The sequence below is a fragment of the Tyto alba genome, unplaced genomic scaffold (assembly GCF_018691265.1).
Source record: "Tyto alba isolate M040663 unplaced genomic scaffold, T.alba_DEE_v4.0 Super-Scaffold_18, whole genome shotgun sequence".
Taxonomy (NCBI): Eukaryota; Metazoa; Chordata; class Aves; order Strigiformes; family Tytonidae; genus Tyto; species Tyto alba.
Window position 1 is genome coordinate 31,645,089 of NW_024881280.1, and position 26,439 is coordinate 31,671,527.

Below are 26,439 nucleotides of genomic sequence, written 5' to 3' on the forward strand. Positions count from 1 at the left end.
AAACCTCACTGCAACTGTTTTTCCCCCCTCCATAAGGGATGGCCCTAACGTTTTGGCACTGCACAAGTCAGACATCAAGTCTCCCTCAAGGTTCATTAGCTTTAAAAGCACTTGTGATTTCTTGTCTCCTGCATTCACCAAGTGACCACTGTTTGCACGTACAAGGAACAAATTTTCCTCTTCATTTATGGAACCAGAGTCAGTCGTAGATTCATGGACATAACTGACAGCAAGAGTTTATACCAAGAAGTTACGGCAGCCAGCTGTAGAGCACCACAAATAACAATCCAATGTTTCATCAGGTTAAAAGGACACCCACAGAAAGGTTTAGCGTGAAATAATTAAGAAATGTTCCTAGAAATCTTTTCTCCTCAAACTCTGCATCAGTTTAGGCTCATACAACTCATCCAGTTGGTTCTTCTGTTTTGTCTGATCCCTTTAAGATGCATTTCAAGCTTCAGCTTTTAGTTTGGGGCACTTAATGCAGGTGTTATTTTAAAGAGGAGTGCCTGGTTAAGCCACAAATAAAAAGCTGGATAAAAGCAGTTCCAGTATCATCTGAAACTGTTTCACCTTTATTTTGCCATGCAGCTCCCCCCAAACACTGTATGAACCATGTCAATAGAAAACAGAAAATGATCTGGGATATGAAAAGTGCAATTCTGTAGTCTAGTACCCTATTTGAGAAGGAAAATATGTTCAGCTGAAAATACATGGTACAAATTAATGGGAACTGGATTGCTTTTCTCTATTTGAACAGATTCAGATGCCAATACTAATAACGGGAATCTCCTTCTCCTGCAAATGACTCTTCTGTTTGAGTTTACATCAACACAGATCAAAGAAAAATGATTTTACTTTATTTGGAAGCCTCATTAGAGAGGCGTGCAATAAAATGAAAGCTTGGCTTTCAACAAGTGGTGATCGTACTGTTTGAAAATATTCCATTTATTGACACATGGCCAACTTCCCTGAGAAGCAAGAGGACAGAGCATTTGACAGTGCTGCAATGAATCATCTTGGTGATCTGCACAAACTACACATGATCCTAGAAATCAAATAAAATGTCTGGAACGTACAATACCTGAATATGGTACTACTTACAAGAAAAAAGAATCTAAATGGAGAGACAGCAAATTAATACATTTTTTATTATATAGCATGCGGAATAATAATAACCGCTGATGTAAATTTGGGAAGTAGAACAAAAAAAAAAAAAAAAAGGAACAATAAAACCCCAAACCCCTCAACACACACACCCCTCTGGGCAAAAATTTTACCAAAAGGTTCATATAAGAGAATGTGAGAACAGAGTTTTCCATTGGTCTTGTTGGATGAAACTGCAGTTTGAGGAGTTGGAAAACCAACACAGGGAACAAGGTACTGCTGCAACCTTTCAATATCAAGCCAATGTAGGTCATGAAGATTCACAGAAATACACCAAAAGCTTTGGGCAGGGATGGACATGGGATTGTTATGGATAGGATTAGCCGAGGTTAGAAAGCACAAACTTGAAGCTGGAGCAGAGATTTGTCTGCGAGATAAAAATGTCTCCATCACTCACAATAGTTTCTGCATCTGAAAAGGCCAAACCGTATCCCTCAGAAATCCCTGCCCTGGCTGGTGAAACGTTCCTGTCTTGTTGTATAGACCACTTCAGAGAAGACCATCTATGTGGGTGTTACAAACATATTTATTTTATCAGGCATTTTATCTGTTTTACATTACACTGAAGTTTCCTGTTAAAGATTAAAATTCTCCCTATTTCTTCCAGTCTGTAGGTTTCTTGCTTTACGCAGTAGCATATGTACAGGTCTGCCAGAACACCCATTTTCTTGTTTGCTTTGGTGGATTGTTTACAGTGCAGTAAGAGGGGAGAAAAAAAAAAAAAAAAAAGAAAACACACCTTATATAAATCATAAACCACAACTACTGCCTGTTTTTTCTCCAAGCTGTAAGACAAAATGCGCATCCCTCCATAAGGTGACACGAACGACAAAGACAGAAATTCAACATAAATCCTGTCTGCTTACAAGAAATTTAGAGCATCCCGTCTCTCTGAACCGAACAATTTCTTCTGATCAGCCTCAGCCCTTCTGCAGGCATCACCCTTGGGCCAACACCCACAGCATGTGCCTCGCTGCTGCCCACACCCCTGACCTTCCATGGCACATCTTGCTACTAATCTGTCTCACACAGGCACCCCGGGGTACACACACACAGGGTGCCTTCAGTAATCCAGCCCTTGGTTTTTTTCATATCTTATCCTAGCCAGCAGCTGTTACACCCATTGCTTCCATCAGTGACTGAGCACATGTGTTTTAAGACTACAACTTGCCCAAATTTGGCCAGGGCACACAGGAACTGATATATGACACACACATACACACCCTGCCCCCGCCTCCCCAAAAAAAATGCTCTCACATTTTCTAACCAGGCTCCGTTGTAGTCCAGATTTGGATCTGCTGGGAGGTCTGCTACACTGCCTACCTGGAAGAACCAGGCAATTTCTTGGGTCTCCTCAAATTTTCTAGAAGCTGCCTCAACAAGCTAAATCAGACCATCATCCGGGAGCTGTTACTCATACCCTTGTTCTCAGAAAAAAAGCCCAAGGACAACAGTTCAGCTCACATTTGTTTCCCTTTATGGACTTACCTAGATTCTCTGGTACCTGCCCCTCCCTATTACAACACTGATGTGATCACAACACACTGATGAGTTTATAAAATAATCTAAATCCCTCTTAAAAGAAAAAATAAAAAGTTAAATTTCTAATTTACCAAATTACCACTGTCCTTATCATTGCTAAGGAGGCGATCCAATTTTTGAGTAGGAGCTGGAAAGATAGACACAAAAACACAGTAACAGCTAGTTGTCTTCCTCCAAGTTATTTTTGTCTGGCTCCACCCTGAAACTCACTCTTCAATCCCAGTAATTGGAAGCAACTAATTAGAAGAAAAAATGCAAGCAGTTTATTAAATGTTTTATTAAATGTTGATTACACGTTTGATTAAACATGACCACAGAACAAATCTCTCTTGGACAAGCATACTCATTTTCTCTTGCTCACTTCTTTTGTTTGCAGACATAAGAGATAAGAACTGTTGGAGATGATGCTATACCACACACTGGGATATAGGTGATTGCACAACGCTAAGCAAGGAGAAGCTGATGATTCCTCTGCTGGTTCAGGTTGCTTTCCACGTTCCCCATCATCAGATGTACACTGCTAACACCCCATGTTCTCTCTTTAGGGCTTTCACCTTTGACTGAGGGGTGTCATCCGCATGATCAGCTCAAAAGATACTACCAGAAATACACTGCAGATTAATTGGAGATACAATCAGCATAAAAGAAATGGACTTGCAGAAAGGTGATGACTGTTGAATTGCTGTAATTCTGAAATATGTACAGGTACTTGAAGAATTATTAACATTTTTTTTTTCCCATGTATAAATAACAGTTTCAAATGACGTTGAAAATTCTGGATGTCTCAGATGGATCCTTGAACTGTCTGCTGAGGCAAGTGATTTTTGTTCATCCCATTTGCTGTCACTTAAGAGTTATCAAATAACAGTTAATGAAAACGACCATTAGAATGTTACACAGAGAAATTGACATATTTACCTCTTCATAAATAGAAATAACATTTGCTCAGATATTTCCAGGAATTTGTTTGTGAAGGCCAAAGAAAATCCTTGACCAAGTGTCTGCTTTTACACTCCGCCTGCACATCTATATGCAACAACTGGATTTCTTATTCCAAGAAGCGTTTTTCCCAGGCAGAATGTTTTCATGGCTCTTTGCACATCAGACCCCTGCAGCCAGCCGTCTGTCACAAAGGAGGCAGCTGCTCCACACCCAGCTTTACGTAACCCCCTTGCACACAAGTTGCTCAGCCTTGCTGACTTCACTCGTGCTGGGTGGGTATTATCTGCCTACTTGGACTTGCAGGGTTTGGTGCTTGGTCAGCACACAGTCCAAGGTGCCACAGTAAGCTGCAAAATACACAGGCATCACCTTAAGGGCAGAAGCTATCCCAAATTAGCAAAAATGTTCTTCTTCAAAACTATCCTAGTCCTCCAGAACAATAAAAGCTGTGACAGTTATAAAACGATAATCAAAACTTTGCGGAAGTTGCACTCTAAGATAACAACAGTTTATGGCCTCTTATTTGGACTACTCCCATGCATCTCAATGAAACACTACATCACTCCTAATTATTTTATCTAATTATTTTCCAGACATAAGTAAATAAATTGCCAGGATAACAATTTTTTTCCAAGACTAATTTGAACACCTGCATTTTTTTTTCCTCCATCTGAATTCCAGCATCACCATCCACAACGTGTAAAAGAAGTCTTCCTCCAGCCTGGCCTGCACGTCTCCGTACAACCACCCTAAGGTGGACACCAGACAAACACCACCCCAACCCCACAGACATCTCTGCAGACCACTACCACCCAGCTAACCAACAGCTCATCAATGTCAGTCTAACAGCATCAAGGCCGGCTTCAGATTTTGCAGCAGAAATCCTCTCTCAAGGCCTGGCTTCAAGAGAAGACTAGTTTCAGTGTAAAGGACTAACGTGCAAATTTTTTGAACCAACAAAAAGCACTGGCCTGCATATTGGTCAGACATAACACCTACAGTTCCGATTACTAATTTCAGATGGAGTTCACAACAGCAGCTATGTGTCCCAGGACACATACACAGACCCTGCTCACAGAGGTGCACTACAGCTTTATTTATATCTTTGTCTTACTTCAGGATATTCAGTCAGAAGTGATGCTGGAAAGACAACAGACCGTTTCATTATGATTTTATTCCACTGTTTTCACATTGTGTTGTTCTTAGAAAAATCCTACTAAGGTCATGCCTAGTGACCATTTTCCCTGGTGAAGAATAACTTCTCACATCACTAGGAAAAGAAAAGCCTGCAAACAAACAATTAGGAAACAAAAGAAAAAAAATCTAAAACTGCATTTTTGTCCATTTAAGGCTATGAACTGAGAAAGAATGAACGAGCCCTTATGTCAAAACAAAACAAAACTTTAATGCTGTTAAAAGCATGAAGATTCCTCTTTTTCAAGAATTTGTCTGTAAAATATTTCACCATAATTAAAGCCCTAACCCACAAAGTCTTGCATCCTACCTAACTATAAACTGCTTACAGATGCTTCTAAAGATAACCTGCATGCTAAACTTGCCATTAACGCCTCTCTCCGCCCGTACACAGGAGGAAGAACTACAGAGAGAACCTAACACCAAAGAGCAAGTTTCTTTCCATTTCTTCCTCAAATTTTACCACTGCCTCGGTGCTAGGATTGCTCGAGATGCATTATCTAATGTCTCTATCCACCTACAGCCGTACTCCGCTGATGATGAACGTGCTAGGAGCACACGGGCAACAGAAGCTGCGGATGAAGCCCACCACTACAGACACTTCGCACAGTGCTACTGCTTCTTACCTCCTTTCTGGGTTTTGCAGAGGGGCTGCACAAGCTCTGCCTTGTAAGGTGCTGAGAGGAAAGGCATGGGTCTGCTGTTGTATCAGACAGCCGCAAGATGAGCACTGCAGGCTTCTATCCTAGGTAAGATCCCACTAGAACCAAACAGCTTTTACTCAAACCACTTTCACCAGTCAGAACTGTATGAAGAATCCTCTGATTTTTGTCATATCTCACTGTAGGTTCTTATTAAAATAGCCAGTCAAGCAAAGGCATTACAGTGTCCTGATGTTTTACCTTGGATAACAGCAATCTTTCTCTGTTGTTGATTCCATGACACTCAAAGCAAAATCACTAAGTCGTTTAATACTTGTACAGAGATTAACTGGACTTGTTTGGAAATTAGTCTGTCTTGGGAAACTACTCCTCCCACACGCACACATTAGGATCATGTGAACAGTTGTATTCTATCCATCGACTCTCCCACTTGCTATGTACCTTTTACATAAACATGAAACGCATGACAGTTACTTCCTAGTAGTTAAGCCACAGAGAAGATTCCTAAGGTGTTCTGAAATAACTAGTTTAGCAGATTTTCCAAGAACTGACACCATGACATAACTGAAGCTACAGAGCACTACTCTAAAGTAGTCAAGCTGTCCCTCTGGAAGCTCTTCTTTATAGCAGAAGTTTGTATTTGTTCCATAAACCCATATACAATGGTGTTTTTAAAGAGCTAAAGTTAGAACTCAATTTTTCAACGCAGAGGTTTCATATAAAGCAGGTTTCAAAACTGGTAACCTCCAAAGAGGACACACTGAGTCCCATCAATGCCTCAATCAGAACACGTCCTAGGAACAGGAGGCTAGCACTATAACTTCTGCCTCCCACACTGGCCCTCAGCATTTCAGCTGATGCTCCTTACCTTCCCACCACCTCGGTGCTCTCTCACTTAAATACTCCTTGGAGCAGCGAGGCTTCCACTGGCTGCATCCCACAGGCTCAGCTGTTATCCTGGACACTTCTGCATCTCACTCCAAAAAGCCCAACTATCCTACACTCCTTTTGTGTGCAGCACCCACTGCCTTCATTTGCTGTTAATAGAAACCTTGAACGTGACATCTGCTCATTCTGGGGCCCAAAGGCAGCAGGCTGAAGAGGCCCCAGCCTTCCCAGTCGTCGCCTGGGAGGGGACTGCACCCATCCCAGCTACTCTCACACTCCAGTGATACAAGACAAGACAGGAGTTGTGGTCCTGCCCTTTCTATCCTCCACAGCAGGGTAGTCTGGGTGGAAAGAGAAAAGCACCTGCTAGGGACCATCGCATCTTTTATACCCAAGACAGTGAGATTTTGGATGCCAGTGATCGTTTGGGACACTGTCTGCCATAAACTGACACCTGCGTAGCAACAATCCTGAATTTCATAGCTTCTGTGCTTATGCTCAAAACAAGAGTTGGATTAGCCATCCTGGACTAATACCATCACTAAGTACTCTGTTCAGAATGGGAACTACTCCATCAGCCCTTTACCACTTACCACGTACCTGCCTAAAGGACAACGCAGTCACAGCTTTGCTTAACGCCTTCTTCAGCACGGGTGGAACCATACAGAAATCCTTCCAAAGAATTTCCAATGTCAAAAGGAAAAAAAACACATTAAAGTCTCCTCCCGTCAAAAAGCAAACAAAAGAAAACCCCAACAAACACACACCAATCAGGAAACCACATCTTAGAGAGGCAAGACAGAGCAGAAAGGCAACCTCCAACAGGTCAAGAGGTGGGAAATCTATGGGACACTGTCAGTTTGAGCACAAAAGAACACCCGTAATAAGGATCTCCTGAAATCATATATATTACATTGGGGAAAGAAGCCATTACTAGTCCACAAGTAATCCAGAAAATCATAATAAAGAGAAAATAGTCTCTCACAACGGGACAGTTCAACAACATGAACTTTCTTGAGAAGAAGTAGGAACAGCACTCCAACTTAAATACATGCATGACCCTTGCCTCAGATCAGGAATAGCGATTACACCAGCCCAGAGCATCGTGCAGTAGGCAGCCTGATCTGAACACCACATCCATCTTCTTTCCAAGATGTGGCTCACAGCTGTCCATTTAAAAAGCAACCAGGAGAAGAGATACAGGGCCTTGTAGTCTAAGAAGCCTTCATTCCGTTTTGGGCATTTTTTTTCTCTCCTGTGAGACCACTCCTTGAAACTTTCACTTCCACAGAGATATTAACAAACCATGTTCTGCAGACATACTGTTTTCAGTCCTGTGGATGAGATGACTGACATAAGCAGAGCCTGCTTTAAAATACTACGCTTCATCTAAAGCAAATTATCTGCCCCTCCTGTTTTCACGTGGGAGTGCTTAGATTACACTCCTCCACTTTCAGTGTTAGGATGTGATCTGGCCAGTGGTTCACGGCTACATCCTCACCTGTAAAGGAAGAGCCAAACACTGCCTATGCTGCATGCCAGTCACTTGAAAGAGTTATCCTGCTATTCCTCAAGCACCGTTTCAGAAGACGTATCAAATGATTCTATTTTTCAGAAAATAAATATGCAGTCTTAAAATCTCCTAGGAGACCCAGGGCCTCATTTAGAGGGGTAAAAATAGTTTCTTAGTACAGTGGTGAACAGCAGCTTTCTTTAGAAAAAAGGCTGCAGAGCATACCTGATCTTTTAACTTTTAAATAAACATGAGAAAACCAAGCTGCTACCCACTTCCGATACAACCCTCAGCCAATCATTCAAGTTTTTCAGACTTTTATTACAAGTAAAACTGTGTATAATAAACACAAAGGAGTAAAGACTTCCTGAAGAGCCAGTCCCCATAAACAACCTGCAGATGTGAAAGAAAACTAATCATTTCCCAGAAGCAATTTTTTTTTTAGTTCACAGCTAGGTAAGTTACATAGCACCTTCTTAGATAAGATGCTATAAGAAGAAAAAGAGACTCTACTTTTTTTTTTAGAGGTTTTTTCCCAAAATTGCCATGTTAGGTAAACTGTTTTATCTCTTAAAAAACCCTCCCATTAGCCTCGGCAGGTTTAGGCTTAAGCTCAAATTTATTTGCAACTTCCAGAGTTTGAATTTTCCTGCGGTTCATCAGGTTTTGTATGCACTTGGAAAATGGCAACTACTGGCTCTATCTACAGGGTTACAAGAGCTTTGCTGGAACTCAGACACCCACATAAGAAACAGAGAAAAATGTAAGCAAGAAAATAACCCTTATCACTATCTATCTTTCTTCTGGACTGGATTGTTATACAGCCTCCCGGCTCCTTCTCTTCTCTTTGCTTTTCAAACTATAGCTTCATTTTCACCATAAATTAAAATGGACAAGTTAGAAAAGTCAATGCAAGAAGATGAAGGCTTAGCTTGGTAAAAGCTGAGTAATCACTTACTCTGTATATGATAAACTGAAAACATCTACTGGTTAAATAGGTCTGAGAGAGAATACCAGTTAAGAGAGCTAAATTTTTTAAAACATGTTGGGGTCCTCAACAACTGGGTTCAGTAATATTTCTTTTATCGAAATCACCAAGGAGGAGTAGATATAATTTAACAGCTGGAGTTTTTAATTTTGAGCCATGCCTTGAAATAGGGATATGTGAATTAAGAGCTGCTGACAAATAACACGATAAAGTAATAAACACTTTGGATCTCCTTTAAAATCCAATGATCTACGAGCAATTTGCAGTCAGTTCAGTCACATGGCAGCATTCCGACAGTTTGTATTATTTCTGCATTTGATGGGTAGAAAAACGTATTGTATTGGGAAATTCACCGATTTGCTTAAGTTCCAGTGAAGCCTACTGCAGAGCCAAAAGTCAACCTTATTTTGGCTGCCAGATCTATACCTGACTCAAGAGACTTTTCTCTATTCTCTCTCTTGGATTGGAGAATATTTGGAAATTTCCTGTATAAACTTCAACCCAGTGAATACATGGAAGACAACAAGATTTAAACTCATTTCAACTGTTTGCAGCTCATCCATGTACACCTGAAACTTTAATCATGTTTCAAAGCTGTCTGGGAAGCAGGCTTCAAAAACCCCTCAAACTGTACATTTACAGTTCAGCAGGAAAAAGCCACCTCAGGTTTTCCGGGACTGGCCTTTCAGTTATACTTCTGAGTTCCTGAGCTAGTATAGGAGGTCCAACAGTGACATCAGACATTTTGAATAAACAATTTAATTTCCTGAAGTGTTGGAGGGGAGGGAAAAAGCCAAGGAAAGAATTTTCACAAGGACATATAGAAAATGGACAAAAAAAAAAAGTTAACCACTTAATAGTAGGGTGTTTTTGTTTCAATCAAAAAGTCAAACTTTACTGGAAAAGAACCTTCCTCCCCGTTCTTATAAAAGGCTCCAACAATTATGCCCTCAAAGCCAAAGTGGCTGCTGAAAACACCCACACACAAGACATCACTGTTTTAAAGACTGAAAAAATACTTAACCAAAAAACATTCTCCAGCACAAGTCTTCCTTTACTGTAATAATAGCAGCACTGCTAGGCTGCTCCATTCTGCCTGGATCAGCCCCAAACAACTGGCAATCTACTTTGATTTAATGGAAGAGGGAACAGGGAGATTTTACATGGATCACATGCATTTGCCAGAAAAAAACATTTTGTGTTTCAGGTTTCACTACAAGCAGCATTAAGTGTGCTAAAAATCTATTCTTACAGGGACCTTTCACACCCACGTATCAGTCAACATAAGACAAGGCGGCAGCAGCACTAACAAGTAACAGGAAACTCAAATACTATACTTGGTCCTACAAAAACATTTCAAATTACACTACTGGATACTTCCCTGGGCCAAGCCGGCATTCAAAATACTTCAAATGGCATCGTGGTTGCGTGTTTTAATTACTACCTACCACGCTTTTGTTTCTTGGCTATCTATCGTTGTTCCCGAGCCATTAGATTTTTTTAAGTGCCTGCTCTCAGTAGTTATAGTGCAACAAAGCAAGAACAAACCAGCAAAGTAATCCACGTGTTGAAGCCAGGTTTGCCACCAAACTTGTGCCACTGTGAACAAATTCAGTTTCCACACCTATCTCTTGGGCTTTCCATTAAAAAGAAAATAAACCTGAACACCAGGTACCTACAGTTTCCAAGGAATCCAACCACAGAGATTTCCAACAGCTTCAGAGGGAGCTGTATTAGGCCAAGCTCTGCAAACGTGCTCAGCTCTCACCAAGGTCAAAAAACCTCAGCACCTTAACAAGTAGGAGCTTCTGAGAATCTCAGCCTAATGCATATGCAAGGATTACTATTTTAGGAATAAGCACTACTACAAAGAACTTGACCCACATCTAATTCATCTACAGAACAACAGATTTAGAGATCTTGATCTTACACATCAGAAAACGGCTTTGCCCCAGAAGAAATCTGTGGTAAAGCTGCCTCAGAATAAATTACTTTGTTTCCAAATTCTTTGCCTGAGCTACAAACCCAGCATTTTAATGAAGGTCTCCTAATTGCAGTTAGTGTAATTTGGGGTAGGGGGCAGGGAGTAAACACTGTTTTCCACAGTCCACTGGTACCAAATCTGATGGACAAAGAAAGAAAAGTAACTTTAAAAATACACGTTAGCTGTAGTAAATGCTCTACCTGTGTTCTGTGGTTTCAGAAGCACATTCTCCTGTTGGAAGAAAGCTCTCTTGTCTGGTTCTATAGACCTTTTTCACAATGGCAAACAGGAGAAACTAGGAACAAGTTAAAATCAGGGAAGTTCTTTGTTAACATGCAAACAGCCACAGCACATCAGGCTGAAGATCCTACCTACTCTGCCTCCCGTGTGGCTGTCCTCTCTGTTCTATAGCCAAAGACACAAAAGAAACATCCCAAAATATTTTTTCTTCAATGGTCTCTTGCAATCACTGTTTCATTACCACTGCAACAATACTAGAGGAAAACCTGACAAAAAGGAATGGGATCAAGCATTACATGTTAATAGATTATTCAAGATAAATGAGATCTAATCACACCACAAAAATATTGTGCCAGCCCCCACCCAAACAATACCTATTATGAGCCAAGATACAACATGATCAGGAAACTGCTTAACACAGCAGCACAAAAATGAGAAAAAAGTTTTACTAGAAGAGCTGGTGGTCAGCACAGTACACATGGAAGCGATAGTCTGCTGCAACCATAATTCTGTACTATGCACCCGAGTTTATTTTACTTAGAGAAAAAAGACAAAACTCCCCAACGACCCTGTGCCTTTCTCATTTAATCACTTCTGGCTCCTCAGGGGAACATGAGCTTATAAAATGAAGATCCATGTGGTTTGATTACAATACCCAGAACCAGCGATAACCTGTTATATACTTTAAGGAAAAGATAGCCAACAGAGGCTTTAAATTACATTTAGACCAGACAGTAGTAAGATCCACTGTTTTTAATGAAAAAAAAAAAAAAAAAAAAGCAAGTTCAGATCCACAGGAAAGCTCTACCTTGAGGTGCAATGCTATTTAAAAACAGGCAATCCATCACTAGTAAGCAACAAAAGTGATGAAGATCAATGCCCTACAGCATACATAAAGAGTAAAGCTATGATCACATTGCACTAACAAAGGAATTAGAAGGGACACTAGCTAGAGAGTCCTTGAAACAAAGTTAGCCCACAACAAAAGCAATTTAAGCTTGGGGATGTCTATGACCAAAGATTTTTCACTCTACTGAATTGTGATTAAAATTTCAATGCACAAGTTCTCCCAGATGCTGAGAGCTGAGGGCCTAAAATAGCATCAGAAAGAGAAAGAAAAAGAAAATAGAACTTTAACCCTCTATCTAGCAGCAAGCTCGTACTTTCTATTCCTCAGAGTGCATCAAAATTTTGGTTCTGTGAGGGCCAAGAAAGGTCAAAAACCCCTATTCTCTTCAAAATTCACTCCAGTCTGGACAGAGTCCCTAGACTTCGATCTATTCCTTGAGAGAGAAGGAAAGGTTACACCAAAATGTCAAGCCCTAAAATCAAAATCTAACCCTATCCAGTGCCTGTCTACCTGTAAATAGATCTCTTTTCCCCCTATAGCCCCAGCTCCCCCTAGCAATCCGTGCAACCAGGAACAGCTGAAAGCACAGCACAAGCCATTTCTTCTCCATAGGTTAAACTAGATTTAAAAGGTGGCAGTTTTGAGAAAGAAAACTTCTAAGTGACAAAGGGTGCTGCACAATTTTATCATGACATACTCTTTGCACAGCACACGGTGCTCCAACCCAGTGTGCCAGCAGCAATATTTCTTTCCTTTTACTCTTATGCTTTCCCCTTTTCTGCCAGATACAGGCTAGAGGTCAGCAACTACAAGTACTATTTTTTTTCCACCATCAGCCTTTCATCAAAATAGTAGACTTGCTTAGTTTCTTTTTCTCTTTCCTCCCTCACATACACTTACACACACTTTTACAGGAGTTTTCTTTCAGTGCTTGAAAACTACCAGATTGACAGCTCCAGTGAATTAAGCTCCCTCTTTGTCGGCAAAACAAGAGCAGCACCACAGGCAACCTCAGAACAAGCTCCCTCTATCCTCCTCTTCCCACCCCTCCAACCAGCAACCGTATCCGAATGCTGAGCTTCACACACAGCTCTATCAGACCAGAAGGCCTTGTAAAGAGTCTCTGATAGTCTGGATAAACCACATTATCTCACAGGACACTAATATTAAAGCCATGTGTGAGCGAAACGTCTCGAGTACGCATTATCAGCATGCACATGTGCCAGACAGCACGGTAACTCTAAAACCATGAGGCTTGTCTGAGCACATGCAAGTCTGTGCTTAAAGACTGACTGGCAAAGAAAATCTATTTTAGACAACAGTGTAAAAGAACACCGAGTTGAAGCAACTCAAAGCCATACTTGAAACCACAGAAAGTCAATGTTCACTGAAAACCAACAGAAAGACCACAAAAATTCAGTGCTCTCAATATCAGACAAAAGACGGGTGCACGTTTTATTTGAAAATGAATTGTACATTTGGCATAAATGCTAGAGACAGGGCTTCTTTTACTACTGTAGTACTAATATTGTACATCACCTTTAGAGAGTGCTCCTCTGCTGTGTTACCACTTAACCTGGTCAGGCAGCAAATGTGGATCTGGACATCCTCCTCTCCAATTACTAGGGATTTTTGGTTCCACAAAGCCTTCCACTGTTGGTTGTAAGTCACAGATTAGCATGCACTAGACAAAGTTAGAAGACAGCTCCTAAACAGTACCCAGCTTTTAGTTCCTCCTCCTTCTTTTGCAAGCTTTTTTATTTTTAGCAGGAAAGTCTTTTTTCTTTGTGGAGGAACTTTTGACTTCTGAACTTCTTACAGTATCTTGACTGAAATGATTTTTAATTTTTTTTTTTTAATTGGTCAAGAGCCAGAGCATTTTAGTAAAATGAACATGCATACATTCACTTAAAATTAATGTAATGTCTATTCCTTTACAGGTTTAAGGAGAAAAAGTAAAGGAAACCCACAACACAGCAGAACAAAGTACAGAATAGCAAACATGCACTGATAACCTCCTTATGCTCTTGGGATGTCAGGAATGAAAGGGAGTTGAAAAATGCATTGAAAGGCTTATGTGGAGCAGGTCCATCTGTGGCTATTAAGCATGGTACCGTGGACACCTCTGCTGCCACCGGAGCCTGTGAACTAGTGACTGACAGAAGGCAAGAGGGTCTGCCACGGGCAAGGTGAGCACTTGTGCTCCGTGCCTCATACTTTCTCTAAGCATCTGCTACAACCATCGCTCTGGTCCTGGCTGGGCCGGGTTCGGGTCTATTTGGCTGGACTCAAGCTCTTCAGCTGGCCTGACAACCAAAACACCTCTGAGCAGATAGGGCCTCTACTGCAAAACAAAACACACGGGTGAACTTATGCAGGTGCAACCTCGCCATTATCCCGTGCTACCCTCTCAGCCTTCAAATGGCAGCAAGGAGGGCCCGTAGCGGCTGCACTGGTACCAGACCCCAGTGACAGCAGGCAGAGAGGGCTGGATCCTCAGCCTGTAAAATCTCCTGAACTGAGATGAGGTTTTTGTAATGCAAAGGAACAGCGTGTTCCTGAACAAAGCAGCATCTACATACAGCTGTGGGACATGCAGACAGAGCTAAAGCACAACTTACCAGTGTTTACCTTCATCTCTGTGGTTTGTTTTTTTAACTATGAGGAAATAACCAAGATTCTCACTGAAACACACATGTTATTTCTTAAACACACCCTGTCAGGTTTAAGTGGTCACTGCTGGACTCGCTAAAACATCGCACATTGCTGAAACTGGCAGTGTTTCACAGCCCACCTGTACAAATGATGACACTTTCCATCTCTGCAGTGAAACCAGGCTGACAAAATAAGGAATAAGCCTGGTCATTACACCAATTCTTTTAAAAAGAAAAGTCACTTCAGAGTGGCAGGGAGAAAGGACTGCAGCGCTGTGGCTGCTGCTGAGGCAGGCGTGGCATGTCACAAGTGGACCTTTATGATATCATTTCCTTCCAGCACCATTAATCACCCCAGACATCACTTGTTCTATCAGCTATTAACCACTTGCCCCAACATGCAGATAACTTTATCAAGGTTGGGCAGTGAGAGTCATTACTAAGCACTACAGCATGCAGTGCCAAAGGCCTTGTTTCCAGAAAATCCTCTGAACTATTTCTTCCTGCTGTAAGAAGACACATAGCACTACTACATGTACTTATCCACACCTAACATCAGGGGAAAACTATAGAAAGTAGAAAAAGTCACCAGCACTTTAAAATACAGTTTCAGAAAAGGACAACTACGCTGCTTACTTCCCAAACACTCAACTCAAAGCACTGATTTTTGGCCTGTTAGCACTCTTCAAGGGAGAGAGACTCCCTCAATGTGCACACACATTTATGGTGTGGTCTGACAGGACAGACACTGGGCTTCAAGAACAACAGCCAGGAGCATCCCAGCTTCATAGCTAAAGATCCAGTATTTTGTCTTTTGCTACAGACATGTCTCGTTCAAGTATTTCTCCTCCTTTGCCAGCAGCACCATGGAGAATTCAGTTTCATGAGGCAGTGCCTTGGGACCCAGACCAAACACACAGAACCAATGTGTTACGGGGGAAAAGGACCAAAGATGGCTTATTGACAAGGAGGAAGAAAAGCCTGTGAGGAGTGTGATGAAGAGCAAAAATAAGCCTGTTTTCTTTTGCAGAGGAAGGACCAACTTCAAATACTTCTAAGCAAGCAAGCGTGACTCAGCAGTATGCGACAAGACACATTGCAAATCTTTACTAACTGGCATCCAAGGAGAGAAGATTAAACAGCTCAACGTGAACTGAACCTGCTTCCAAGCTTTGGGCCTGGCTCTGCCGATTACTTTCCTAAGAGTGCCATTAGATCTAGAAACATGACTTTCCACTCTACATATCAGACCCCTGGGAGCCCTCAGAGCGACCTCAGTGAGCGCACACCCTCCTGCCCGGACAGGTAGCAGCCTGGCTGTGGCAAAAAGCAGAATTTTGCTTTGGCTCCCAATTCACAGGAATTATTTGACAGAATCTGAATGAGTGGCAATCACACCCTGGCCAAAATGGCCCAAACACTGCAGCTGGGAGCAAAGAGAACTATAACTAAGGACATTTTACTTTGAAGTAAAGGACATTCCTCCCCACCCCTCCAACAAAACTCAGTCATTTCAAAATCCATTCTTAAAGTACGTGGTTGTCCTCCAAACATGATTTCTCTCTACAGAGAGAAAAGAGAATACTAACTAGTATTTGTGTAGTATTTGGACAGAATGGAAGAAGTATCAGCAGTTTCCTCCTTCATCGTGTAAAGGGCATAACTCCTTCTGAAGAGAGTTAAATTCCATCAGTACAAAACAAACCATTGTTTCGAGGACTGAACACTGAACTCAAAAAATGAGAAAAATAAGATAACCAGACAGAAGAAGGTTTGTTCCACAGCTCTATGGCACAGATGTGCCTAGCACAGGTGCTTGTTTTATCTAGTATCACACTTATTTTAGTGTTTCACATGCTCTGCTTCCTTGGAACATGTTCAAGAATGTCACCTCACCAAAAAGTGTCAACTGTTGAGATGAATAGAACATTATCTGCCAATATCAGGAGACACACTGTCAATCAGTGCCTCCCAGGTGCAGTACGTTAAAGCAGAGATGACAAAGTATTTGCTCTGACATCCCTCTCAGGTTGAGCCTATGTATTTGAAAAGGCTGCAGCATCCAGACAGTGTGCCTAGACTTCCAAAGTCACGACTCCTGAATTAGTAAAGGGACTTAGAACTACTTAATGTACACAAAGAACTGTTTCTCAGGCACCTTCCGTGCTATTACAGATTGGACCAAACAAGGGATGACAGTGACCTCAGGAGAGGTCACCATGTCATCCCCAGCCTATTGGTCCAAGCCAGTCTTGGAAGTCTCAAGCAACGAATTCCACTGCCTACCTAGACAATCACAGTACCTTTTCCACTAACCTATCATCCCTCCTTCTTGGCACAGCTGAAGCCCACTACTTTTTGTTCTACCCACAGTGGAACTGGAGAATACACTTTGGGGGGGGGGGGGGAGAGAGGGGATATGTTGGTTTGTTGCCTTTTTTTTCCCTACAACAGCTTTTTACAATGTCTGAAGATCCATCTCCAGCCTTCTTTTCCATGTTGAATAACACAGTACAATACACTGTATTTTCAAGACCTCTGATCCTTCTCGCTGCTCTCTTTTGGGCCATTTCCAGCTGATCTGCCTTTTCCTTGAAATGCTGTGCCCCAAACTAAAGGCAGTAGGTGAGGCTACCGCAGCAGCAGCCTTATCAGTGCTCTGCAGAATGGAGGTATTACTTCATGTGCTTTACAGGCTCTGTCCCAATTTATGTACCCCAAAATGACTTTTTTTTTTTTTTTTATTTTGGCAGCACTGTCAATTTGTATCCAGCTAGCAACCTGCAAAAGAACACATATCTTTTTCTGAAGAGCTGCCACCTGAGCAAGCTTATTATTGTTCTTTGTTGCGTATCAGTTTGAACAGGTTGTGGTAAAGGGATGTACCATAAGTACGACGCAAACTTCCTGAACCTGAGGTAAAACATTACTAGATCACAAAACAGAGTTGCTATGAAAGGGTGATTGTTGTAGTCACTTCTGTTGCAGAGCGGCTGCGCTCTCTTCCCGTGAAATGGTTCTGCAAGCGTAACGCAGTGAGCTTTTTGTGAGAAGGATGCCTACAAACAAGCACTCTCAGAGATTAAGAAAACCCACATATATCCAGTTCTGTGATGTAAAGTCTTCTCTACATACTGGAAGAAGGAGCACGAACACAGAAATACACTGAACTTTTCCTCCAAGAAATACATGGGGTTTTTGCTACCACCTTCAGCACTTTCTCATGGCTTTGTATAATTTCTACTATTAGGCTAGCTGTAAGTCTTTGTTAGAGCTGATGTCAAAGAAACTTACCCACCCAGCCAGCCCCCAGTTACTTCTCATGATATAGTATTTCAAACTAACACAAGCAACAATGGGAACTATTGATCAACACACATACATTTTGTTTTTATGGCTTTTAAGGCTGTAAAAGCTAACTGGCACAAGCCAGGCATTTAACAAAAGTAGTATTTAGGTGCTTTTTGTGGGGAATTGGGGTTAAAGAAAATCCCCCGAGTTCTTCCTGAAAAAAAAATATGCAATATACTTCATGGCCTGCTATATAAAGAAACAGATTAATTCAATACCCTCAAACCAGTATTATTCTTAAATCTATCTTAAAACTCATGTTTAGGTTCTTGTTTACAGGCCATAGCACACAAGAGACCACAAATAAAGTTTAGAAGAGAAAGAGAGCCATGCAGATCAACAGCACTGACAACAGTGTTTGCCTTTTTATGGTAGATTTATTAAATAGAGTAGCTTCTCATATGTGGTAAAAGAGGGCTAAACTATCTATCACAGAAAATGAAACGGGCAGAAGTTAGAGAATCAGTTTAACTTAAAAAAAAAAAGAACAAGTTCAAGTCATACAGAAATTTAAAATAGGCATAATATTTTGGTGGGAAAAAAACAAACATTGGTTGTTATGTTCAGCAGATCAATCTGGTATCAGCATCAGAAGAGCTTCATCATAACTCAATCAAAAAAAAAAAAAAAAAAACCCAAACAAAAAAACCCACACCACCAAACCCCAAACCAACCCAAAAAACCAAACCAACCCACCACAGTGACCTGTCATACCCAAATGGTCTTCAGTACAGGTGACACATGCTCTAACAGGAGCTACATACCCAAAGAAAAGTACATCCCCTTGCATAAACCCAAGACCTGCTGAACTGATGCAGGTAGCGGTTCAAGAACACGGTCTCAAGTTTCAGAACAGTCTTCAGCAGTGGGGTAGCACCTGGGAATCCAAACCAGACCAAGAAGCCTTAGCTTTCTGTGTGCCAAGGAATGCTATCGGTTTGTCATGGGTGATCTCCCAAGGAAGGAAGATGACAATTCAACTTGCTCACTAAAGATCAAGATAACTGGGCTTTACTAGAAGGCATTCTCAATTACCCCACTTCCATTTTATTTTGTGGTCAGAATTTTATTTTCTCAGAATTTCTGTCATTTCCTGACACTCACCCTGCTTTTATGAAAAAAAAAAAAAAAACACAGAGCACAATAAAATCTGACCATAAATAATCTGAACATTAGGATGTACAAGCACAGTTCTTCTGTCTGTAGAACTGCAGGATTCATCACGACACGCATTACATTTTCAGGCAACTCTTCAACTCCTTTGCTATTCATTTTTTACATGCTATAAAGAGGAAATTCTGACTCATTATGTATATAGCTACACAGAAGAGATACCATATTACCATGCAAGCTTACGAGTTGCACATGTGAATGTTTTTGCCCAAAATAACTGAGAAGTAGCTCATCACTCCCAATAGGGTGACTTTAAATTATCTCCTTGTGGATGAAGCATATTTCCCTTCACCTCATATCACTATAACTTATTCACATTGCCTTAACTGCCTCACATCTCCACAGCTTCCAGAAGAGACTGTATTAACAGATGACAAGGTGAACAACTACCAAGGAAATGGAGGCTTTTATAGAGTGAACAGCCATTTCTAAGTGGCTGTACCTCACTACTCTGAACTGGTGCCAAACACACACAACTCATTTTCCTGAACAGATATATGCCTTTATCTGTACTGCCACCACCACTCCTCATGTGGCATGAGCAGGACTCGTTTTATTCAAGACATCCAGAGAGACCTGACAGTACATCTATGCACATTCTACAAAAGGATAATACGGGTATCCAAGGGACTTTACCACCATCTGCAATTCACACCACAGCTGTCACCTCTGTAATGGAATGGGACATCTCCATTTCCCTAACCTTGTATTAGTGCTCATGCATCTGCACGGTGACAACCATTCCAAGGTCAGTGTGATGAGCAGGGAACTGATGGGATTGAGAGAGTCTTTGCCAACTGCATAACCACTAAACCCAGCTCGAGACAGAGGATGAGACCAAGCAGCTAGAGGAAGGAGGAACTGTTCCTTTCAGCAGTGGCAGCGACACATGACAATGCCAGAACTACACGTTTACATCATGAGCTCCTAAATTCTCAGTTAGGAGCCCCTAGAAACTTTGTCTTACAGAGTACCTATAGCCTGCTAAAAAGTATTTTGCCAGTAGCCAGCTATCTGGAGCTCTGAGGCTGTGCCATCACATTGGTGGAGGTGAATATAAAGGCTCAGAGGAAAGTCGACTTGAGATGCAGAAACCAGACGTTTGCACGCTGCAGTCCCAGAAGGGACCCTACCCAGGGAACTGCAGCAGCATATATGCTAGCATGCAGATAATACCAAGTTCAACACAAAGCATGGCGTCCTAGCAGCTCCACTCAAAAGCACAGGACTACTTGGCAGCAGCAGCTTCTTAAATTGCCTCCTGAATAATAAATGCAACTGAAGAGATAAGAAGCCCGTACCAAATGCCCAGAAGAGCTCAATCTCACATCACAACTCAAATACGAACGCCCTCGTATCAGCAAGGCTGACGCAGAGACTCTCTTCTCCCCACTGAAACTGCACAGATAGGAAGACAGAAGTCTTACTCCACCAACACTTTCTGTAGAGAAAGGAGCTGCTGGGTGGAACCGAAAACCACTGTGGGAAGCAGAGACCAGAACTGAGGAGACACCTCATCCCAAAGGAATGCCCCTGCCGTGGTGCTACAGACATAGCACAGAGGATGGCTATCCCGGCGCTGGGAGGGGGGGAAGCTCACATTCCTCTCTATACAGAGACAGGTTCGGCCAGAGGATCGGAGCAAGGCTGGCCCACCTTCAGGTGTAGTCTCCCTGGTGAGACACCAGCTGCAGGCGTGAAACCTGCAGGCCAAGGGACCGCTGATTCTCTGCGACAGGCCTGTGAAACCACACTTCCAAGCCTGGAAGAGATGTAGAACCATTAAGGGCTGCAGTCACCCAACAATTGGGGAATCGCTGGTCTGGGCTATAAATGTAGAGATAGAGATCACCACTGGCACTGCTTTCATCCCCTTGAGCTACACCTGGAAGACACAGCCAAGGCTGTTATGCTCTACAAAGAACACAGCTCAGGTAGGACGCATCTAGCGTGACACAATGAGGACCAGAAGTGCAGGTGAGCTCAAAGGCCTTTGATACGAGGAAGATCACCTCGTAGATATAAAGCTTAGGAAAAAGACCCAAGACACTGTGTTCAGGCAGGACAGTTGCCATGCCACACACATGTGTTACCAGAACTTTACATAACCAAGCCAAAGTTTTAAGAAAAGGAGGAGGGTGTCTAAGTTCTCCAAAGTAAAAGAACTAGAAGAATTCAGATGCCATAACTTAACAGGGAAACCTATTGAAACCCAGCAGCCTAAGTTATGCTTTAAGAATGGATACAAGCACGAGGGAAGTATTTAAGGTTTCTGCCCAGCCTCTGTGGAGCAGAAAAATGTGAAGGCAGGCCTGCCTATGACCTAAAGCAGCACCTTATCTGCAGGTCCACTCACACGGGCTCACGTCTCATTTCAGCTAGGAGAATGTAACATTTCAGCTTAGGAGTGCTGCTGGAGACAAAGCCTGGTACCACTCTTAAGAAAGTCGTTCAGCTCTTCGACTATCTCTCAGAGGATGGTTGGAACGAATTTTGAAGCATCTGTTCACGATCCCTTTAGGACGCCAGTGCTTTGCACTAAAGGTGCACTGAAAGACTGCAAAGAAATGAAGATTTTTCTCATCCTTATAACACCCCTGCTTTAAAACCAGCGTGCTACAGGAGTTCATTAGGAGGCTTCTCTTACTTTCCTGGATTATATAACTGCTTCACTGCAAATCCATACAAAGAAAACTGAACTTTGTAGTCATCCAGAAAGTATATCCCTAGGCAATAGGCAAATAAATTCCAAGTAACAGCCACCATAAAGTACATAGAGTAGACAGACACAGTCCACTCTACTGCATGAATCACTATAAAGGAATGAGTACGCTTGCTGTATTTCCTACCATACAAATATTACTGGTAAGATGTATGTTGAGCTTGGCCCCACTTTCTCTACAGCAACAAAAGCTTACAAACATACAAGTAATCAAGTAAATATTATGCCTAAGATACTTGAAATCTCTGCCTAAATGAATCCAGCTTCCCACTGGTGCCAATGAAAGTTACCGGGAAGGAAAACAGAGCATCCAAGGTATCAGCACAACTTGCTCCAGTGACTGCACTGATCTTTAAACCGAACACTTAACTCCGCTTCTACAGAAAGACTAACATTAAATGCTTTTTAAAACGTCAGAGCACGACTGAACAGACATATACAGTGTCTGTAAATGCTAACCAAAGTAAGCTTAGCCTGTGCTGAATAAGATAGTCTAATTTTCACCAAGAAATTAGTAGTGTAGCAAGAAAGACATTTTGAGATCAATTTTCACAGCACTGTGAGGACCTAAAACTATTTATAAATTTGTACAGTACACAAAGAAATTGTAGATCCGTGTTATGTAACACAAGTGTAAAGAATTTCTGAAGCAGAGAAAAACGAAGCAAATAACCTAGTCAGAGAGAAACAAGGACAGCGGAGGGCAGAAAGTCAGTGTTGGAGATTCTTAAACATACAAATGTACAGCACATAATACCAAAAATGAAAACCAAATTACTACAAAAAGCTTTTTATGTGTTTTCTGAGATTACCCTTAGTTTCTCGGCACAAAAACCAGCCTATACCAAACCCCAAGGCCAAATGACATTTTTCTTATGTTTATTGGAGGTTAAAGTGTATTTTTGAACACAACAAGAACCAAAAATCTCTTGGGCAAGGTCAAAGCTTCGCATTATTCATCCAGAAGTATTTTGTTTGGAGAATCACGTGAAATTTAAAAAGATATTAAACCAGAACCTGTGGTCTTTTCTATACTTTAAAAAATTCTGTTAAGTTTTGCTGAAGTTTGACAAAGAGAATACAGAATGCCAAGAACACAAGCTGATGTAAAAGCTTCTGTCACTTTCTCAAAATAGTTTTCTGTTTCTTCTGCCTCCTTCATCTTTACAGAAAGAAGCAAGCGCTGCCAAGAGAAATTTCACAGGAATTGGTGTTTGTAGCATGACATGCTTTAATAAAGCGTATTTGAAGTCTCACGAAATATATTCTGCAAAGTTTGAACAGACTTCACAGAAACCAGAACATGGCTAATTTAGAATATTTTCAATTATCAAAAACTGATTCCATAGCCTTGTTATAAACTTACTATTAGAACGCAATATATAGAAGAAGCTGTTGTTCGGTATCAGAAGCTGTAATGCGTGTGTCACAAGACCTTGGACCCACCTGGAGTTTACACTTCCAATTAAATAATAAAATTGTGTAATGTACCACATGTATTACCCTCGAAGCTATTCAGATAAAGTCTAATTACAGCTTATCGAACTAACCTTTACCTCTGGGACTGCAGAAAACAGAATGCAGTTATACCACCTTCAGACATCTCATTTCTGTCTCGGGTGACTACGAGCTCACTCGAGGGATCGTGTACCCTAATTTTAGGTGTTTTCACACGCCGTGAAGGCAAGCCCTTCCCTGTCATTTGACTCTTCCTGACGATAACAGGGCTCCGGCTCCAGATCTTAGCGAGGTCCCCAGCGAGAGCGTTCCGCCGGGCGCGCTGGAGCCCCCTCGGGAAGCGGCAGGCGGAGGTTTCCCCGGGCAGTAACCGAGGGCAGAGCCCCCGCCGGAGCTCCGCGGCAGCCGCCCAGGTGAGCGGGAGGCAGGAGACCCCCCCCCCCCCCCGGGCACCGGCCAGCCCTTGCCCTGCCCTCCCCCGCCGCTGGCGGGAACACCCGGCCGGGAGGGAACCACGCACCGAGCACCAAACGCCCGAGAACCGGCTCAAGGCCACGGCCGAGCCCGGAGCGACCCGACCCCCGGGGCCGGTCCCACCCCGAGGGCCGCCGCCCGCCCCAACCGCCCCGGCGCTCCCCGCGGCGCGGCGAGGGCCGCCTCCTTACCGGCACAGCTCGGCGAAGGCCTGGAAATTCAGCTTCCTGATCTTCTTCTCGCTCAGCCAGTAACCCACCCGCTTCCCTTTCAGGAAGGTCTGCATGGTGCCGGCCCGGAGAGGCGGCGGCAGCCCCGCGACGTGAGGGTGGGGAGGGAAGAATCGGCCCGGGGCGGCGGGGGGCAGCCCGGCTACCGCTCGCACCCGGCGGCTGCGAAGCAACGGCTTCAAAAAAAGAGAAAAAAAAAAAAAAAAAAAAATCAGTCGGGCGGAGGACGCCGGCGCTACCCCCCCCCCACCCCCCTCGCCCGCTCTGCGCCGCTGAACCCGGCCGGGCGCAGCCTCCGAGCGGCGGCAGGCCTCGCCCCGGCGCCGGCAGCCGAGCCCCCCGAGGCGAACCGGAGAAGGTGCCGCTGCCGGCGGGGAAGCCGCTAACCCCCCCCCGCCCGCCGCCGCACGCCCGCACCCACCCCGCCGCCGAGCTCGCCTCCGCGCCCGCCCGCCGCCGCCGCCGCTGCTGCTCCGCTGCCCGGCCGCGGTGCTGCTGCAGCCGCTCAGCTCCCCATTTGCCCGCTATTCACAGCCGCCTCCACTTCCTCCTCCTCCTCCTCCTCCTCCTCCTCCCCCGGCCCGGCCCGTCCCCTCCCCGTTCCCAGCCCCCGGCACCGGGGGCGGCCGCGGGGGGCGGGAGCGCGGCGGCAGGACACACCCACCGCGCCGCCGCCCCACCAGGGGGCGCCCCGGCCCGCGCCGCCGCCTTAAAGAGCCAGCGCCCGTTTTTCGGGCCAGCCCGGTGCGGGGAGGGGGGGGGGGATGCTGTGCCGCCCCCGGTCCCGGTGTTCGCGCCACCCTCACCGCTCCGGCCCCTCCCGCCGCGCCTCCCACGGGCAAAACCCCCTCCCGAGGGCTCGGGGCCACCCCCGGGCCGGGTCGCCGCGGCATCGGGGCCGGAGGCGTGCGGTGCGCTCGGGGATGGGGCCCGCCGGGGAGCCGTGTCGTTTTGTTCTCCGAGGGAAGAACAGTTTATCACGGCTACTTCTATTTCCTGTTAGAGCTACTAAAAACGATCGTTCGGTACAAAGGTGTGCGTCTTTCACAGAAAAAAAAAAAAAAAAAAAAAAAAAAGGTTCCAGTCAATGAGTTAAACCGCAAACCCAAGCATCTTCCTTCTTCCAGCATTTGGCAAGTACCTGTAAGGATTTAACAGAAGTTTCAGTAACAGCTATTGCTTTTTTTTTTTTTTTTTTTTTTTTTTTTCTGCAGGAGGCAGGCAGTGGCACCATGAGATGGCATTTTAATTTTGGGGTTGTGCATTCCTAAATACCGAGGCAGCTGTTTCGTGCTCCATTTCAGAGGCAGAATGTTTCCGTCTGAATTACTGTGCTACCTCACAGCACACGTATAGTTTCCCCATCTTTGTTTCTCCCCTTCATCGGAAACGAGCATTATCCAGCCTGAACGTTTTTCTCTGTCTCTTTGGGAATGCAAAGCACAGCTTTTATATTAATTATGTCTTTGAGAGAGTGCTTGGCAGTACCTGCAGTCCTGAACTGAGATGCAGATGATGCTCCTGCGAAGATGCTTTTTGTGACCCAGGCTTGGAGCCCTGCACAGTTGATGCTGCTCAGAGAGTTCTGCTGACTCACCGTGCCACAACAAACGTGGTTTAATAACTTCAGCAGAGTATCAGAAAAGTGTTAGAAGCATCCATTCAGAGGAAAGAAGGGGGAAAGCCAGGAAAGTCTTAAGAAATACGAAAGGGATCACTGACCCAGGGAGCAGGGAGAGACCATTTTACATTCCTCCCGTTATTTACACGAACACTGAAGTCATCCTAAACCAAGAGTATGTTAACAAGTAGGCAGGGAGTGGAATTGCCTGCAAACAGTTCATATCCGTGTTTTGGAAAATGTATATAATAGTACTTTTTCTCCATTTGTGGTAGCTTTGAGGAATAAATATTTATTTCTCTTCATCTTATTTGCCACTCATGTTATAACCTTTATTTTTCAGGGCACTTTTAATCATATTCACACATTTTTGCACAGTTCATTAATTAATGTAATCAGAATTTGTAAATGTGTTTTGATACCATGATTCCTGTTGCAGAATGTTTCACTGATATTTAAACATTCCAGGGAAGCGTAGTAACTTCGGGAAAATTTGTAACTCAAAAAGGTCCAAATACAAGAGTTAATCAAACATTATCAAAATTAAATAAGAGTCCTGAAACAACCTGATCTGCGTTTCCTCTTTTGAAGTGTTTAATTTTGCTAATATCAGTGCTTTATTTCAGCTATCATCTCAGTGGACTTTAGACTTTATTAAAATTTGCATGAGTACATTAAGCTCAAAATTTGTATCTGAATTGAATATGCATATATTGAAACCTGACATTATCGAAGACATCTTCCTAAATTATTTCTTTCTGGATGTTTTTTTCTATAAGAAATGTC

At 43.2% G+C, this 26,439-nt stretch overlaps 1 protein-coding gene across 1 annotated transcript in view; it reads right to left on the reverse strand.

Moving 5' to 3' along the window:
* The window catches only part of ITPK1 (inositol-tetrakisphosphate 1-kinase), a 153,472-nt gene extending 129,272 nt beyond the window's left edge, over positions 1-24,200 (reverse strand). The window contains exon 1 of the mRNA XM_042790570.1: positions 23,994-24,200. Coding sequence (XP_042646504.1) covers positions 23,994-24,088 — 95 coding nt within the window. The 5' untranslated portion in view covers positions 24,089-24,200. The remainder of the gene's footprint in view (positions 1-23,993) is intronic.
* Between the last annotated feature and the right edge of the window lie 2,239 nt (positions 24,201-26,439).